This window comes from Haliotis cracherodii, unplaced genomic scaffold (genome assembly GCF_022045235.1).
Source record: "Haliotis cracherodii isolate W230 unplaced genomic scaffold, xgHalCrac1.p SCAF_5, whole genome shotgun sequence".
NCBI lineage: Eukaryota > Metazoa > Mollusca > Gastropoda > Lepetellida > Haliotidae > Haliotis > Haliotis cracherodii.
Window position 1 is genome coordinate 10,278,505 of NW_027266308.1, and position 19,675 is coordinate 10,298,179.

Sequence of the window (19,675 nt, forward strand, 5' to 3'; positions counted from 1 at the left end):
ATTGTTTAACACGTTCTGGTCGGGCTTAACGTCTCGATGCAGGGATTTAGCTGTATAGAATCAACTCGATTCAGGTAAACGGCGTGACGGACAGATGCAATCGGTTGTGACACCCATCTGAATAAGAACACAATGATCTTAGTGATAACTGGATTTAAGTGTTCATCCTGTTTTCACTCTACACTGAGGCGTTAAATGAGGAAAGAAGTTGATCCCTTAACAGCAATACGTCCCATGAACTTGTAATAAAAGTATTAAAATGATTTTTTTTCTTGGACTGTGTTAACTTTTTGTTTGAGAATATCAAATACTTGATTTAAATACTAGAGGAAACAAAGAAAGGGGTAGAAAGATATATTTGTTTTATGCTTGAAGGTACCAAGAAGGAGATGTGTAGTAAAGTATAGAATCCAAAAATGTAATCTACCTCCTTTGCAAACATCTTTCACAACATTTTGAAAGAAAAGTTTTATTCTGAAAGACTTCTTAGGAATGTGGAGAGGGTTTTGTCTATTTAATTGAATTAATTGTGTCTTCAACTGTGTCGTCTCTGTTTAAAAGTACTAAGAAAGATATTTAATTGTTTCCATTTAGATGATCAAACTTTGGAACTATTCTGCTTGCTATCCAAACTTCCCTTCATTCCTCCTTCAATGGTGTAGGAATGTGGACATTCTCTATTATTGATTAAGTTATTACGATACCGTTTTTCTTCAATCAGGCAAAGCAAAATGAAGATGAAGGTAAACTGGAATGTGTCGGGTCGTTGCCGAGGGCACTTTGCTAATGATGTGAGACCGCTCGCACCATGGCCGATAAAACACTGCTGAACGTTGCTCATTCACCTTGCTCTTCTTACTATAATTAAGCAATTTTCTGATTTGAGAATCAAAGAGCACCATCGGGCCGAACATAATGGTTTGTTAGATCGCACAGCAGGTAGATTTACTTTAAGCCACCCAAGTGAGGTCGACCTGGAAGATGTAGAATTATCGAGGGAGCCTGTACGCGTAATAAACAGTGCAGGAGGCCATGCTGTCAGCGGGATTAGATCTGGATGGGCCAATAAAGTGATTTATCAGACAAACACCATGACAACTTGATAGCGAAATCAGCAAATTGTAAGTCGCGCTGTGGGCAGACGGGGTATTATCTTATCTCGATTACCTCCCCTGGTTGTCCACATCCTGTCACCAGAGGTCAGTGTCATAACAGACAAAGGCTTGCGACATGTATGAAGACAGTCAATTTAAGTTTAAGTTTTCATATTACCCGATTCTTAAAATCTATACTACTTAAAATGTTAAGGATTCTTCTTTCATATTACTATAGTGAATCTCTCATGGCTAAAAGACGGTTAAAGATCATCCGATTTTTTCATATTACTATAGTTAATCTGTCATGGCTAAAACAATTTAAGGACCATCCGATTCTTTCATGTTACTATAGTCAATCTCTCATGGCTAAAAGACGGTTAAAGATCATCCGATTCTTTCATATTACTATAGTTAATCTGTCATGGCTAAAACAATTTAAGGACCATCCGATTCTTTCATAGCATGACAGATTAACTATAGTAATATGAAAAAATCACGTCTTCTTTAATGGTATATTCACATGCTACACAACTTGGAGATTTGGACGGAATGTTAGTGTATTGCATTCGTTATTGTTATATAACAGTTACTCATTCAGTTTCTGTTTCAATTAAGTTAAATTAAGTAGACATTGTACAAGTTCTTTTATCTTAGTTTCGTTACAATATGGAATATCTATACAAACGGAGTAGTGTATATGATTTGTTTTGAAATTGTATTTCATCATTGGTAAAACTTTCGCACAATGCATACATATGTTCAAGTCTAAGTAGCTTATACCGTATATCATATTCGACGCCAAATGTAATAATGCTGGAACTGTGTTTGGCTCAAGATGAAATGAATAAATGATAAAAGTAATGTTTCAATGCTTGAATAGACAATTTTATTGTCACAGAGATCTTTTGAAGAGGAGATGAATAAGATGAATTAGGTACCAATGATTTGCAGAACAAGGTGAAACATATATCCTGGGCGAAAACTGCCGTTCGTCTTCTGCACAATTCTAGTTTTAATCAGAGCAAATTACCAGATATCATTACGCGTGTTTGACATTAATATTACCTCAGATTCTGCATAACATGACACATGGTTTTCAAGAGTGGAATAAATACAAATAAAGAGATGAAGAATACATGGAGTCCAATGTCTGAGCGTTTGACTTTCTGCCTCGTAGAACACAACTTCAGCGAACAGAATGACATATGTCCATATCAGCATTTCAAACATTTGCAAGGACCATTGTGTAGCCCGTGCACCCTAGGAAAGTCTTATGGAGGCCCGGGCTAGGCCTCAAGGCCTGAATATGATCTTAGACTTGTCTAAGGAGAAAGTAAGGCACGATTGTGAGAAAGAGTGTGTCACCACCAACGCGTTTGTGGTTGCATTAGTGGATGACTGTATCCAGGCAACACGTTCATATTGTTCACATTGGGTACATTCAGATTCATTGAATTCATCGAGCCCATTGAACTCATGCTGTACGCACAACTCATGTTCATGTTCATATTGGAGTTGGACAAAGTGCTTGGATTTGCCATGGACGGATAGGAGCTCATAGAATGGTTCATGCCTAGCGAGTTTGCGTGGCTTAGTCCATTATTTAAGGACATACCCATGCCATTGATGTTGTGTTGCATGGACATATGATCCTGTGATTTGACTAGTGGAGCATTGACACTTGTCCTTTGACATGGGATGCCATCTTTGACGAGGACAGGGACGGCTACTCGACGTGGTGAAGGGAGGGGGTTGAGGTCACTCAGACCCTTTTCTTGTCGTGCTCGCTTCAACTTATAACGGTGATTCTGGAACCATATTTTCACTTGCGTTGGCGTGAGTCTAATTATACTTGCAAGGTGTTCTCTTTCTGGTGCAGACAGGTAGCGCTGTTGTCGGAATCGCCTCTCCAGCTCATATGTCTGAGCCTTTGAAAATAACACTCGTCGTTTCCTTTTCTTAGGTGGATCTCCATTTCCGGTTGGACCGGAACCTGATTCATCATCATCTTTGCCCTTTTCATCATCACTGTCGGACTCTTCCGGTTCCTGCTTTAGTGAGTCTGCGCTCTTGCCAGGAGAGCTCACGTGACTGTCGCTGTCATGCTGTGACAGGTCCCCGTTGGAGCTTGTCACGCTGTTGGCCGGTATTCCTAAAACAAATAACAACATTTCAGAAATAGATAATCTTTTTGTTAACAGACCCCTCCAAGTTACTTTATACGTAATACTTTTTGTTTGAGGTCGGGGTGTACTTGGAGGGTTCTACTTCAACTTTGCCTTGTCTATGATAACAACGGGATGTACATACAGAATATAAATTACCTCGTCCAAAGGTGAACCATAGGCCAGTGGGTACACGATATAAATTCACTACAGAAAATATACTCAACGTGTTTGTTTTCTCCAAGGATAAATCGATAAAGTAGTGTTCACTCATTCCAAGCTAATGTAATTTACATTTTATAATTACGTTATCGTGAATTATATTTCAACGGGGTAATATACTTTGTTATACCTCATGACTTGAATTAATTTCGTTTTATATTTTGACCGTTTTGTAAGTTTGTCATGTATATTGTTTTATTCGTTATGTTTATTACATAAACTGCTGATACATATTTTAACAATATGACATATTATATTATCATCGCTTAAAAAATAAAACGATTTGTAGAAAAGGGCTTAAAAGAACTGACATTCAATTCTAAATAAGAATCTCTTCAATTTCATATTTATTTCGCTGTTTATTTAAGAAAAGATATTATACAGTTAAAAAGTAAAGCTATTTTACATTTGTGTCATTCAGAAACGATATCTAAAATAATTTGTCTCGAATTGAATGTATTCGTTAGTTTGGTATGATTCTACGTTGTGTTCGTTCCTTAACACAGACCCTTAAAATGCTAAAAACTTAAATATATACATATAATTATAGATTGTCGGGTTTCTAACTTTAATTGTCTCTCAACAACGTGGAACATCGGTTTCGTCCTTTTAATCAGTTATAATGATTATTCTATTTCGCATACTTGCAAAACTGTATTTGTATATTAGATTTGTTTTAACAGATAACTTATTTCTCATTGAAAAGTATAGATGGCATATTACTAAAAGACAAATAAGGTTAGGAGACTACATCATACAGAGCCGTTCTTGACATATGATTTCATGCCGACTTCAAAATCGTAATAATACCTTCAGCAAAGTTTTAAACAATGTGTGTCTTTCTTAAAGTTATTATTTCATCTTTAAATGTAACTGCCCACACACACAGAATGAACAATCATAAAATGGACGACGGGTTTCATTTGCGAAGTAAGGACATAGCCCAATCGGCACATATTTTACGCTAATATACCCTGGGAATCAATGCACATGTATTGTATTAGTTAACGTTAATGATAAGACAACACATATATATATATAAATGTGTGTGTGTACCTTTAACTCCAATGAAATATATTTGTACGAATATACACATATTAATTGTACCTTAAAATGTGTGAAGAATATCAATACTGAAACTGATATGCAGACTTAACATTTATACATTTTATATGTCATTATATATATATAATCAATGTAGATGGTATTGTGGCACTGATATATGAAATTCCCCCTGTTATCTTTTTTTGTATCGTTATAACATATACTCCGTCCTGGCTAAACATATAATACTAACACACATTTTAAATCTTTTTATTAAAGATGCTTTTTGCATTTCATTTAGTTTTCAGGTTTAGCTCAGTTACCTTCTACTATCAGATGTGTTCTACTGTAATCTAATTATCACCACCTAACATAACATAAACATTTTCATATCTACTGATATGAACAATCAATAAGATAATTAGATATCTTAGGTTTCGTTTTGTTAGTATGTGACGCAACATACTGCAACATAATCAATGATTTATCATGTGGTTCATCCGTTGATGTGTAATTGCTTTGTTTCTACAACATCTAATAAAACAATAACTATATTTCATATATTTCCTACTGACCCGTCTATAACATTATTGTTTCAATAATGTTTGATAAAGGAAATATATCATGGTTTCAAGATGTATTTAAATACACCATAAACTATCTCACATATATCAACATTACAATGAAATAGTAACACTTTTGGATTTCAATTGTATGATCCAGAAATCTGTTACAGATCACCATTAGATAGCTATGTCTATAACAATCAGAACTATCTGAACATTAGGTCTTACTTTGTGTTCATGGAAGCAAATTGTTAATGCAGAGTTAGTTATTGACAATATTGAGAAATTAAAATCAACTTTATAGTGATGTACACATTCATAGCCCAGTTTAATTTCACACTTTTACGATGAGTTATGCTCATTCACGGGACAATATTGCAGTGTAATCTGTATTTTATCTGAAACCTCGATCCTAATTGATAATTGCGGTGCCCTTGGGGCGCCTATCGACCCGAAGACAATAGGGGACAGGAAGTGAGGTCCCTTAGATACCTCTAAGCGTGCGTAATTATAGCTTTTATCTGATAAATACAGCATGCATATCACACCGTTTTATTCTATTATGTAGTCGATACTAATTCTACATTAGTACCATGTTCTACTGAGAATGTATGGTCACTTTCTGAAATGTTAGTCTCCAAAGAACGAATCATGTATTTTCATGGTCGTCAGTGTGTGATTGTTATCATAATTGTCAACTTAACTTCGAAAGGGAGGTTAAAAGTTTTATTTCAAGATATGCGACGTTATCATATATATTTTGTGTTGCTTTATTATATGTTTCCAGGTTTTGTGCTTTTATGATCAAGATGGCAAAGATAAAAAACCGGAGAAGCTTCAACAGACAATGGTTCAAGAAATGTCTACATTTGTTTGTGTAAAGGACAAATACTGAATAATGTGATACAGATTACTATTTCTTTATAGAACTATTGGTTACGATGTTGAATCAAACTTTCATTTGCACCACAGCATGAACACTAGTACTGCAAGACATATATACAAACGTGTTGTAAACCACTGCATGGATTTCACTGATGGCGTGTACCCTTTATCTATTTGAAATATCTTCTTTTAAGAAATCCTGCATAGTATACGGTAGTACATAGCATTCCTAACACTGTATGATGAAAGTATGTTCTTGAAGTGCTCTAAGCCTTACATTCGCTCTGGTGCCAAACTGAAGTGAATAAGGAGAGACTTTAAGTTAAAACCAATGAGGCTCGCACAAATCGAGTTGTCCCGTGAAATCACGAACAACAATAGCAACATTTCCCCCGAGGCATAGAATTGTATCTTCATGTCACCATATAGATAGCTGGGGGTCCACGCTGGATTGTGAATTAAGAGCACCCTTTGTAGGAAACCTTTCAAACTGTGGGACAAACCTTGACACTTGTGTTTCTTTTCATAAAAGCAATACTTATAGTTGACTTGTGAATGTATGCCATTGAAATTCCACCACGGCTAGAGTTTCTACGCTAAGATGAGCATGATTAATTTCAAATTTTCCAGTTAAGATGAAATTTACACGAATGCCTACATTTATATTTTGGTTAATCGATTTGCAATTCACCATTATCAAGAAAAGCATTTCTTATGTGGGATGGTTCTTGTTCGTTATGGGCTATATTATAGTTTTATTCTCAGTCAGCCTATAGGCGTCAGCGCAAACGTATAAATAAGATATGTTAATACATGGACCTTTCTATGTATAACTACAGCCAAAGTAACAGATTGATATAAATTAATTATATATAATAAAGTCCTGAAGAATCTACCACAGAAATGGGACTAAAAAGTAATTCAATTACTACAACAATATGTGGTTTCATAACACACGCCAGTTCTACACATCAATTACTTTCACCCCAAGATATATTATTCGGTGGATAATGGTATATATTTTTAATTAGTGGTTTTATAACTTAATAATGTGAATCATGGGAAGCATCAACAGCCAGCTGGTAAAACACCATTACCTTGGCTGATGTGAAGTATACACTTTGATAGGGATGTTCTCGTGGTAGCTTTATGGTTATAAACGGTTACAAGTTATGATTTATCAACACAATCGCTCAATATAGAACCTAGTTCACGTTCGGTGCTATTTGTCTGATATACTAAACACATTAAGTTTGCTCTGCAAACCTTTAAACAATAACATCACATGCAATATCTCCACCTATCAAAGCACTCTGTGATACCACTTCATATAACAAACAGCCACAACCCGCGTTATATTAACATTAGTAGGGCTAGGGTAATATAGCGTCTCATAATTTTCTTTGTTCAATTGCGGAAGTTACTCTCACTTCTTAAACATACACAAGGGAAGGAGGAGAGTTGTGTTGACTTTTTATGTTAATCATAAAAATCTACTTCAGATTGGATGCACATTAATTTGTATACTGTAAAACAAGCATTTTGGTTCTTTTCATTTCTGGTTTCCTCGTCAGATAATAGATTGGCAATTTCACATATTGGTAAGGTTAAAAACATTTCCATAATCATAAGAAATCTCTACTCAAAGCAGAGCCCATTATACGATTCCGACTATAACATAAGCATGAGTTTATGGATCATTATAAAAAAGTGATGATACCAGGTGTCCACAAAAAGGTGAAATGACAGCTGAGGATTTGACTGTGATCGAAGGAAAAGCTTTCCTGGAGTACTCATGTAATTATGATCATGTAATTATACTCAATATTGCCATTTCTTTATTTTTTAGTTAAATCTCGGATACAAGTACCGCGGAATCATAAAATACTGTAAATAATGCTCCTTAGACTTGTGTACGATGTACTCATAAAGCGAGGCGGGTTAATGAAAATGTTACATTTTTCAGGAGGAAAAATTAAGTCAATTTCTAGTTGAATACAAACATGCACGAGATGCCTTTTAGCATCAAACTAACACCATGCGGGAACACGCGCCAAACTGCACGTGGACAGATTATTGACCCGTTAGGTCTGCAATCGAAATTAAGCGATAATCCAGTTAAAAGTCTGGGATCAAATCGATGACCGTTTAAAAAGGATTTATAGTCTTACAATAACTTCATTGATGTCTGGTGTGAATTTTGTGCTCTCTTTGTAATAATCTGTGGCAGATCCGCTTTCAAAGATAATAACCTGTATTTGGAAACGTGCTGCTGAATTTGTAACCAAACTAGATATTTTCATACGCAGGTGCAAATCAGTTCCTTCATATCAAATATTGCAGTTGTATCAGGATAAACAGCCCGAAACAGAGACACTCTGATTTTATAACAACCCCTGATGTGTTGGTGTCCATTTGAATAAAGTAAAACAAGTTTTAATACATTTCTATATTTGTTTACCTTTACTTTATTTCTGAATTCTTAAATCTATTCATATTTAAACAATGACATATCTGTGTCATGTTATTCCTCAATTGACATTCAAAATGCATACATGACATCTGAAATAGATATATTTCCAAGGTAAATTTCTTTCATTACATTTGAAGAATCAAAAACTTCTTCCCAACACACTTACATGTTTATTGCCTGAACGGTGCTTAAAGTGCGTTCTGTTTGACTTCGCCCGTGTAAAGTGATTCAAGAGCTTACCCTGTGTCTCGAGTGTTCGGCAAGATTTGATAGAGAGGTTAACTTACATCAAGGAGTGATACCACACTTACTTATCATAGTATCTGACCACAAATAGATCAAACTCTAAATGAAATAGGTGTGGAATGGGGACCATACGTCTAATTTACCTTTCTGTAACACTGGAGTGTTTTTTATCTAAATACATATTGTGGTTTTTTATTCAAAAGAGGGGTCAAGAATACCTTATATTAGAAAAATAGTTTTTAACTTAAGTAAAATACGAACTTGAAATGGAATTTGAAGCAAAAATGTTAAGAAAGACACTTCGGGTTGCAAATTCCTTACTAAATAAAATATGTCAATTTTCATTTTTTTCATATGGCTAATTCTAAGTGTTTGTAACTTCAACTTTCAACTGTGTGAGTTATAGTTTGTCAAGTATTAAACAGTATTCTACTCGTGTGACGGCAGTTTCGAAAGCGAACCTTTCAATTGAGCCTATTATATCCGCGTTGCTTTTCCACCCGATAAACACCCGGCCACGCAGTTTAAGATATTGACGGGTATGAATATCAGTATGGAGGAGATAGGGGTAGATTCACGTACCTGTGTAATGGATGTTCTCGTTAGTCTGAAGCCATCGGGTATATGGATTATCCGAATTGTCATAATATGCCGGTGGTACGCTGTTGAGGGTAGGGACCGAGGCTGTCGTGGTGAGGTCAAGACCCTCACCCTCCACCCTGGGGCTTGTACAGGCGGTGATCTTGCCCCCCTCGGGGAGATCTAGTAAGGCCGTCACGGAGAAACTTGCGGATTTTGCTGCATGCATGTCTAGATCGCTCTCCATCTGCAATAATATGAGTTGTGTGTGAACGTCTACTACAACGGTTGGAGTCGTTCTACCCGATCTACCATTACATAAAGAAACCAGTCAAGTGATATTGCCGGGTTCACAACACACTATCATATTTTGTTCTTCACACGGCGGTAGGCTCCTCGCCCTTCAACGATTAGCTCCTCCCACTTAAACACATTCTCGACCGTGATTGGCTGGATCGTATATAAAGGAGTGTCCCTTCTTCCTGACTGACAGCTCTCAGGTGTGGTCTTGGCCAGCCAGGCATCAATAATTTTAAGTGAAATGAATGATTGAACCTCGAGAGATCAATGAATAGGCTTCTCTTCCAGGCAATTTCTCCACGAAGTCCTCAGATCCATTTCTATTCAAAAGTCATCGCATCGTGTGCGACACTGCAATCACTGTTTTGTCTCTTGAAATCGACAGCCTTGCCCAAGCTTTACTTACATAATCTTTCAACACTTCAGAAATAGCTTAATTTTGATTTGCGAGGGATTATTTGACATGAGGAGTCGGGGAGGATGGCCTGCTGTGCTGCTCATTCCGAGCTCCGAGTCAAGATCGCGAAACCAATGCAAGTCATTATCGTCAAGAGTTTGACAAGATGCTCAGGGTATAAGTACTCTTGGGGAGACACTTTCATAAACAACCACCTCTTAAGATGCATACAATATTCCTGTGCCGTTCATAACCATTATAAACCGCCATCATTTAGCTTAAATGTTGAAACAATTTTTAGAGAAAAGAAATTAAAGGAGACCCAAGAAGCAAAGAACATAATATTTATTACCGACACACGTTCATAGCTAGCTCTTCTAAAAGTGCGTTTTGGACTTATCCAGGAAGCACGACTGTTTATGTGTTGAATATAAAGCCCTATTAATCATATGACGTTTTACCCTTTTTACCTTTAAAATGACTTAACACTTTGTTTCATTGTATATATTTTTGTGTAATTCAAACTAAAATGTGTACATGTCGCTATTTCTTATATGTTTACGTATATTCTGGGATGTTAGTGATAGAATCATTATCAAATATATATATTTCTAATTCCTAAATTAACGGTTCATATTTTCAAAAAGTTACATTGATTCAGTAGGACATTTGCCTAATTCACAATGCTAGGATAGAAAATGCTCAACGTGCATTCAACTATTTTGGTAAAGTGTAGTTACAAGTACCCTTTTTACTGGATTATGTTTACTGGCTGCCATTGGTTAATATTCGAAAAATTAACAGATATTTTCATGTTGACACCTATTTCAGGCCTCCATTAACTATTTCATACCTGAAATAGTACATAAATATCCGATAAGCATACCTTTCATGTTATTAATTTGTGAAGTAAATTACGGACACCGATCTCCTAAACTGCACAGAAACAATCAATTTTCTTCAGCTCCAGGAGATTATGATTAAGTACATTTCTCCCGCTCAACATAGAGCCAGCTTCATGTACGTCATAAACAATATCAATTATACAAGTAAACATCAAGGATACTTGTAGACAGGTTACAAGGTATATATATATATATATACCATTAAACTGTATTCAAACACGACACGATTTACGCGTCCGAGAACGAACCATTGTTTAATTTTTCCCAGTTGTGTCACGATGTTATATATGTTAAAACATCCTTTAAAATTCTACTTCAAATTTAAGATTTGTTTTCTGCATAACGCTCTGTTTAAAATTAACTGCAACTCTCATTTACAGTTCACCCAAAGCACAGATACCTAAAAGTGCACGTTTAAATGCTGATGTTACCTTCATCTGAATATGAAATATGAATTATGAAAGAGATTGGAACATAATAATTTCTCAATGCTACATTCCAGCAAGCAGAGCATTATTTACATATGACAATAATCGTGTCCGTTTCGACTTAAACATGCACATGGGCTAAAATCTAGTTATAGCGTTAAAACTTAAATTGTTTTAAAGGAGAGGAAATTGTCTTAAGTATCATGAAGCCAGTTGTGAAGAACACACAGCCTCCATTGATAGCAGTTTAACTCACCCGGTGGTATGCATGATGCTTACAGAATGTATGGATGTAATCTATCATTACCGATGTGTCTCGTTTCGTAAATTCAAAGCGAGTAATCGGTGTTTTATGGCATACACAAAACACCAACAAAAAAGACAACCCTGTTGATTTCATGCTAAGATCATAAGCACCCTTTCTGATTAACAGTGGACAATGTCACTGGTTAAGATATTTTCATTGGAAGGATTGTATCTTTATCTTTATGCTCAGAAAGAATTTGAAATATGAGCATTACAGTTTAAGAAAAGGTTGTTCACAATTTTCTGAAGTTCTAATTGTCCATGAAACTTTACCTATGACAGGTAACATAGATGAGGAGAAATAAAGTGGCAGAATAGGGACTGGTCATTTATTATAAGGAACCGAGAGGGGGCATTGAGATTAAGGGTCAGAAAAATGGCACAGCGAAAGAGGAGCCGTCAAAACGTATTACATCTACATGTACACGGGAGTGGAGGGTTAAAAAACGTGACACAGTTATATTTTTATATTTTGTCAAACAAAACACTTATAAATGTGAACATTTTGTGGACAGCTAATTTATTATGGGAAGGGGGTCATGGAGAAAATGCTACATGTATTGGATGTGAGGGTGGGGGTGGGGGTGGGGATGGGGATGGGGGGCATGAGACAATGTTGGACCTAAGACTCATTTTACACCCTACCCCCACCTCACCTCACACACACCCTATAATAAATGACCGGTCCCTTAGGTTTGGCCAAAAAAGAACCACCATAATTAACAGCGACAAAACTCTTAGTTTCCATAATCATAAGAAATCTCAGCTGAACACAGATTCCATTGTACCATTCCGACTATATCATGAACATGGTATATATGAATCACTTTTGAATAGTGAAGACACCGGGTGTTCGCGAAATATGCACGACGCGAAGTGATGTTTTGAGGGAATTTAAGTGACCGTCCTCCACACAGAACATGCCAATAGTGTTGACGGGTTGAAATATTGGGATTGATATAATACTCCGCCATATGTTGGTTTGAATCAATGATGCATCAATCACGTAGTAATATGATTCACTAACCATTTTTACCATTTATCATTCGCAACATGCTTTCTCCAATAACGAGGTACACGTTTCAAGAATCCAAAGGGATTTTAAAAATTAGTTGTAAACATTAAAACCGAGCCTAATACACGTACAGTCTTGTTGCACACATGTTAAACACATTTGATGGTAAATGCACGAAACACTTGTCACGAAATGACGTTTTACGATATCTTTAACATGTGTACATATTAAATATTTCCTATAGTTAAGGAGGAGTTGGGGTAGGCTCATCTAAATATCCTCCTCCCCGAAAGCTGCATGCTGTAGTAAACTTGCATATGTTATTGTTATATGTTTAACATCAGTAAACTTAAAACGTCAACAACAGATAACGATCATTCCCGAATATGCGGGTATATAGGGATAAGTGGCCAAATAGTGATGACAATTATATGAATAGATCACTGAAAATCAGTGATGATATAATGTGTTCACGCAAAGGGTTAACAGTTAATATTTTCCAAAAGTAACATCGAGTCTATAGGAGATTAAGTAATTCACAATGCTAGTATTCGTTGATAGAAAATGCTCAACCTGCATTCAACTACTTGGGTAAAGTGTGGTTACAAGTATCCTTCTTACTGAATTATATTTACTGGCTGGCATTGGTTAATATCCAAAAACTTAACAGATATTTTCATGTTGACACCTATTTCAGGCCTCCATTAACTATTTCATACCTGAAATAGTACATGAACACCCGATAAGCATATCTTTCATGTCATTAATTTGTGAAGTAAATCACTTACACCGATCTCCTAAACTGTACAAGAACAATAAAATTTCTTCAGCTACAGAAGATCACGATTAAGTACATTTCTGCCGCTCAACATAGGGCCAAGTGCATTTAAGTCTTAAACAATATGAATTATACAAGTAAGGTACACTGGACTACCGGTAGCATCTGTCATTCACAGTTTCCATAAAAAGGTTAGTTCCAGATGATAAACAGGTATGATAATTCCTTGTAAAAGGCACAGCATTACAAGCTTGTTGTAATAATACTTTACTATAAACTCATGAATAGTGTCGGACCTGAAAATTAATCTAAAACTTTACAGAAAATATTGGTTTAAAATGCAATTTTCGATTACACTTCTGTCCGAAATCTATTTATTTATTACACTTTACTATGGTAAATATAGTCTGGAATCTTAGTGACAATTGATCCTAACAATTTAATTCTGAGTGTGTCAATATACGTTATAACCTAGATCTCTGTTGCTGGTCGAGACTCCACAAGAGACAGTATTATCAGTTATTATTAAGAGGGTAAATAAATAGTATCAATAAAACTAGACGATGTATAAGGGTTATTTGATGAACCGCTTTACATCAGTGTTATATTTATGTTATCACATAAATCATGGTTAGTATTAGTGGCTGTATGAAGAGACTCCACTTGAAAAATGAGTAATTATAATATTTAATCATAAGCAAATTAGAAAGTCGATTATGGAGTTTCACATAACAAATATGTGCTTGACTCGCTATATATTAAGTAAATGTGATAGCGAGTTTCTTAAGTACTGTCTTTAAATGATTTTAAATGGTAATATTGTCAATCAGACTGGATTACTAATAGTAGATGTAGGTATACGCGAGGGTGTGTGGATGTAAAGTTTCAAATATACTTATGTGTTTTTAGAAGAAGTATATGATAATGTCAATATTGTATTTTACGTTTAGAAACCGACATGGACGGGTGTGTACGTGTTTGTAGTTGCAGAGGCAAATGCGTTGCCTTGTAGATATATATGTGTACGGAACATTCTTTTTATTGTTACTCGTGTTTTGTAATGTGCTGTTTCAATACGTTAAGTTATGTGTCATGACAATACATTATTGCACATGCATATCTTAGAACGAGGAGCAATACATTATTAGGACTGTCCGACACCCAGTATTGACTATGTTTCTTATGAGAACATTAAGACCACATGGCTATGTGTCATGACAATACATTTTCCCCCATGCATATCTTCGAAAAAATAATACATATATTAGAACTGTAGACTTTCCAGTACTGACTATATTCCACACGAGCTACATAACGCTCCATTCGCCTGTGTGCCTTGACAATACACCTTGCACATGCATACGTTGGAGAGAGGTGTACAACTTCAATCGGACTGTAATTCCACATGATGTCCTACACGCGATGTATTCATTTGTGTAATGGTAGCAAACAGCTCTAAAGGGTGTCCTCAAACATACGCATTTTGAAGAAAACGTTCACATTTATTACAAAATGTCCGGACATAACTGATAATCAACAATAACTAAGGGTTCGGTTGTGACAAACTCGTTATACTAAGAGTTATCTGTACATTTATTTCCTTAAACTGTACGTACTTCAAAGATGCTAACCATGTCTCGAATATGGAGGATGTTTCAGATTAACATTTGCCTTGCATTTGCATGTGTTTGTGACGGGTGTCATCTTTTTGCGAACACCTGGTATCATCAAAAATTGATAGTGATTCGTAAACACATGCTTATGTCGAAATCGTGCAATGGACAGAGGTTTCTCCTGATTATGGAAAGTGTTTGTCGCCATCTGACTACAATGTATTCTTTAATATACCATATACGGTTTTGCTTATTGGGTATATTTTCAACCCGATCCACTAACATACAATAATACCGGGGTTAAATTAAGTTCCATTGACTTAAGTCTAGTCTCTGAAATGAACTATTTTACAGAAAAAAAACAGTTGTTGAATAATAGTATTAAAATATAAGGAAAAGGAGCCCAGAGACTTTCTTCATTCCTGATGCTTCAGAAATCTAGACTTGCCAAATATTATAGACTTGCATGGGCTGTATTGGAGATATTTGTCTCAGGGTCTGCGTGACAGAGTTAAAGTACCCAGCAACCTATGATTGCCAGGCAACCAAATGGATCGGGTTGTCGGTAACTTGGTTGATTGGAGCGACGTAGGCCATTGGTCTGATATCAACCAGTGGTGTGTCTGGTCCATACCCAAATATGTACAAACCGCCTTGAGTGAGGAAGAAGAACAAATTGTAACGGGACCTGGACAGTGTTCATGTTCCCAATATTGTGCTATTTGTAATAAATAAAGTCAAGTTGTAACCGTTTTGATTGTTCTTGCATGCTTTTGTTTGCTTTCGAATTTTCAAATCTGTTGTTGTCAGAAAATATTATATACCCTTAATTTTGACTTAAATGTTTAAATAAAGTATATACCACATTTAATAGTGTGCATACAACTTAGTGTGGGTGTTGTCGGGGTGGAGGTATTTGTGATGCATTTTGTAGTTGGTAATGTACACTACTGTTATAATGAAATCGCAGGAACCACTAATTTTAGTTCCTTATAACCGTAGTTTGTTATAAGCATACATACCGCAGATATACAGCCAATGAACGGGGCCAAAACAGTTCGTTATATCCGTCAGTTCGTTATAAGCGTGTTCGTTATAAACGAAGTGTACATTACAAATTACACATTATGCTCTGTGTATTATTCCCATATTTCAATATTGTGACATGGACATCAGACAAGGCTAGTTCCGGAAGGTAATAGTTAATGCCACTGATTAATGCGGTAATACAATGTGAAAAAAACATACGAAGCCCATGGGGTTTCTGGGTAAGAAGATACGTCTCCAGCTACCCATGCTTGTCGTAAGAGGCAAATAAGTAAATCGGGTGATCAGGCTCAGTGACTAAGTTGACCGATGCTCATGATATCAATCACTGGACTGTTTTGTCCAGACTCGATTATTTACAGACCGCCGACATATGGCTGGAATATTGATGAATGCGGCGTAAAACAAACAAAATTTATATACCAAATACCTATACCAAATGCTACCCAAGGTACTCGTCTTACAAAGGGTATTCATTTCGTGGATTCTATAGCCGCAAATTGCGGCAAAACTGTTCTGAGTTTAATTTAATACCTCCAAACTGACGAACAATATTATGGTAATAATTTGTTACATCAAGATACAATATCAGTTATGTTTTTTTATATACTACTGAAAAGAAGTTCAGAACACCCGATTATTTTATATTGCAATAATTTATCTGTCATGGCATGGGTGATGTATTCAAGTTAACTTTAGTAAGGTGTCTAATCGGGTCTTCTTAACTACATTTGGGTAGTATATGTAGTACCATTATGATGTTTTATCATCATGGACTTGTTACGCCAAATATCAATCACAATTACTACACAGACAATAGGCAGAAGTATGTTACTTTTTATGGTGTCAGTTATGGACACATAGATATATATGGATAAGTATATGGGCCACCATGTACATAAAGTTGGTTAATACGGTAGTGCACAACTGCTTCAAAATATATCCGCATTGGAATGATTATGTGTTGTTTTCAGTGTAATATGTCAAGATAATAAAGGTGTTATACATAAACTGCTTCCATAGTACACGATAGGTAAATATGTCATACGATAACGATGATTGACCGTTATGATATAAATAAAACAATAGCACGCATTGATTTATTAGGATAGCGAAACTTATTAGTCTGAGAGAAACCATTATTAAATCATGTAATACCGTTATATGCATGGATATTATTTTTACTGTATCGTTCCCTGGGTAGCATCGTAAAGTTGAAGTGCGCTGATTCTACTAGAAGAATAAATGTATCAATAATCGTAACTATAATTATGTATGAAAACTAACGCATAAATCCCACGTGGATCACCCACAGTGTTGTGCTGAAACTACACTGTTTCACATTAACAGATATTTCAGTTAGGGTGTAGCGTTACACTGACCATAAAGTGAAAGTACAGTATCACACATGATGTACTACCTTCGCCTTCTAGCCTACACCTGGCTCCTTGCTCCCTGTGTCGTTACACCAAGATTGATCACACTATTAACAGGAGATCGCTTCCTAACCAGCAAGGCGGAGTTATGCCAATAACTTGCTAACCTTCGAACTCTACAGCCTGAGGATCCCAGTAGTTGAAGCGGCAGGGGCGGAGCCACCCAAGGGGGTTGTTATTCACACGGGTCCCGAGAAGCCAAAGTCCGACGAGTGATGAGCAAATACGATCCTTAAGGTCCGGCCTAACCTTCAACAACCCCACTTTACTTCAACATAGACTGTAAATAAAGCGCACTTAGAAAATTATTAGCACCAAGGGTGCTATCCGTGACTTATGTATCGGGATTGGATGTGATTTTGGGGATATTTTGTTTATTTAGATAATTAATTTGCAGGTTTATATGGAGAAGCGGCGTCGTACCATCCATTAACCTCATGTTAGGTGTACTCCCAAACCATTGCCCTGCCCCGTGATCGCCCGAAGAGCAAGTGGTTCATGGTGTTCTCACCCAAAGCGACCTACAATAATGCTTTTGATCAGACTCAAGATACAATCAAATGAGCGAGAAGTTAAAACCATTGACGGCGAACCCATAGTCTTCTCAATCAGCGAGTTTACGGTTCGTCTCGGCGCATTCAAACTGAGCAAACCTGCAGAGACTCTTCGGCCATTAGCTCGTCGCGCCAGACCCGGGGCCCGGGTAGCTGTCGGGTGTTGCCTTACCGTAAGCCGTGTTTGCTTAGTGTTAATGTCGCTGTTACGTGCGTCGTTGACCGTGGCTTCAACTTAGGACGGCGATGATAAAGTCATGTTTAAACGCGGAACTAGATTTGTGTACTTTCAGAAATGCATGCATGGGTTTCATTAGCGATGACAGGCCGTCTAGGAACGCACGCGCAATGAAGTTGATGTAAAAATCTTAGAGATAAAATCTGCACGGCGGCAGGGACGGCATTACCGTTGTGATGTCGTAGAATTAGACATAGGTCTGCTATTAGCGGCAACTGTAGGCCGTGATAACTAAGAATGCCCATAGGCCCGCCCCATCCCATGCCTGTGTGCCTGAGCACATCTCGGCCCAAATGGAGCAGATCATATAACCAATCCCTTCTATTTCACGGCAAATACACATTTTATCTTAGGTTTAAAAATCTTAGTAAAGGTGTTGATTTAAATTGGCGTAAAAGCTCCATTGTTGGGCCTTCCAGCAGTGTTTGTCTATTTGTGTTATGTTCATTTAACCCAGGTCTCCCTAAACAAACATCCCTATGTATGAGAGGTCATTGCGGCCAATACTTCGAATCAATATAGAAGATTTTATTACTTATTTTTATTCAGTCTTTGTTTAGACCAAGATGATCAAATTTCTGTGTGTGAAGTTTTCATACATAATGAATTTGGGAAAAGCGTTGAGGTAAGTAATAGATAAAGACCACAATGACGGCGCATTCTTGTTCTCGAAGACCTATTGGTGCATCTGGTACAGATCAGAGATGTTGACATTAGCTGGTTAATACTAACCTCTTAAGTTTATAACTATGGCCAACCAAATAATAGTTATCCCTGATATAAAGTGTGGCAACAATTGAAAATTTAAACAAATTAAATTTAATTTAATCAAAATATAAAATAATTTTCTTCATGTACTTTCATACTGAGTGAAAATGTTTCAATTTAGATGTTCAGTGTAACAAATACAGCTGTCACACAATAATAATTCATAAAGATTTTGTTTAACGTGAAGAAAGTAAAAGCACGTTCTTCTTTGTGGTCAACGAAAACGTTTTCAGTTTTAACTCTCACACACTGTAGGCGATTCCAGACATTCTGGTACAAGATTTGTATGTTAAAGCCTATAAAATGTTATTTGACTTGATTTGATGATGATTCATAAACACATGCTTGTGATGTCGTCAGAATCGTAGTGGATATTTCTTATGGGTGTGGACAGGGTATTGTCGCTTTAATATTATTGTGAAAGATCACGATCACGTGGAATATACTACATGTATATGGTAATACATGGGATTGCCCTTTTCACTTTGGAATTGGTCGTGAATGAATTATTAGAAATCTGTTCTGTTGTTTTCCAAACCCTTTTCTGAACAATGTTTTTAGAATGGTTGCTTTTTAAACTGAAATAGAGAACTACAAGTTCATGACTGATCAC

The 19,675-nt window shown here is 36.4% G+C and overlaps 1 protein-coding gene across 3 annotated transcripts in view; it reads right to left on the reverse strand.

Moving 5' to 3' along the window:
- Positions 1 to 1,990: 1,990 nt before the first annotated feature.
- The window catches only part of LOC139443076 (homeobox protein Nkx-2.2a-like), a 37,822-nt gene continuing 20,137 nt past the window's right edge, over positions 1,991 to 19,675 (reverse strand). For 2 of the 3 annotated variants that reach the window (XM_071224006.1, XM_071224007.1), the window contains exons 2-3: positions 9,281 to 9,524; positions 1,991 to 3,249 (exon numbers count right to left, since the gene is read on the reverse strand). In XM_071224006.1, coding sequence (XP_071080107.1) covers positions 2,459 to 3,249; positions 9,281 to 9,524 — 1,035 coding nt within the window. In that variant the 3' untranslated portion in view covers positions 1,991 to 2,458. Of the gene's footprint in view, positions 3,250 to 9,280; positions 9,525 to 17,486; positions 17,532 to 19,675 lie in introns of those variants that run through there. The other variant, XM_071224008.1, reaches the window with a different exon arrangement.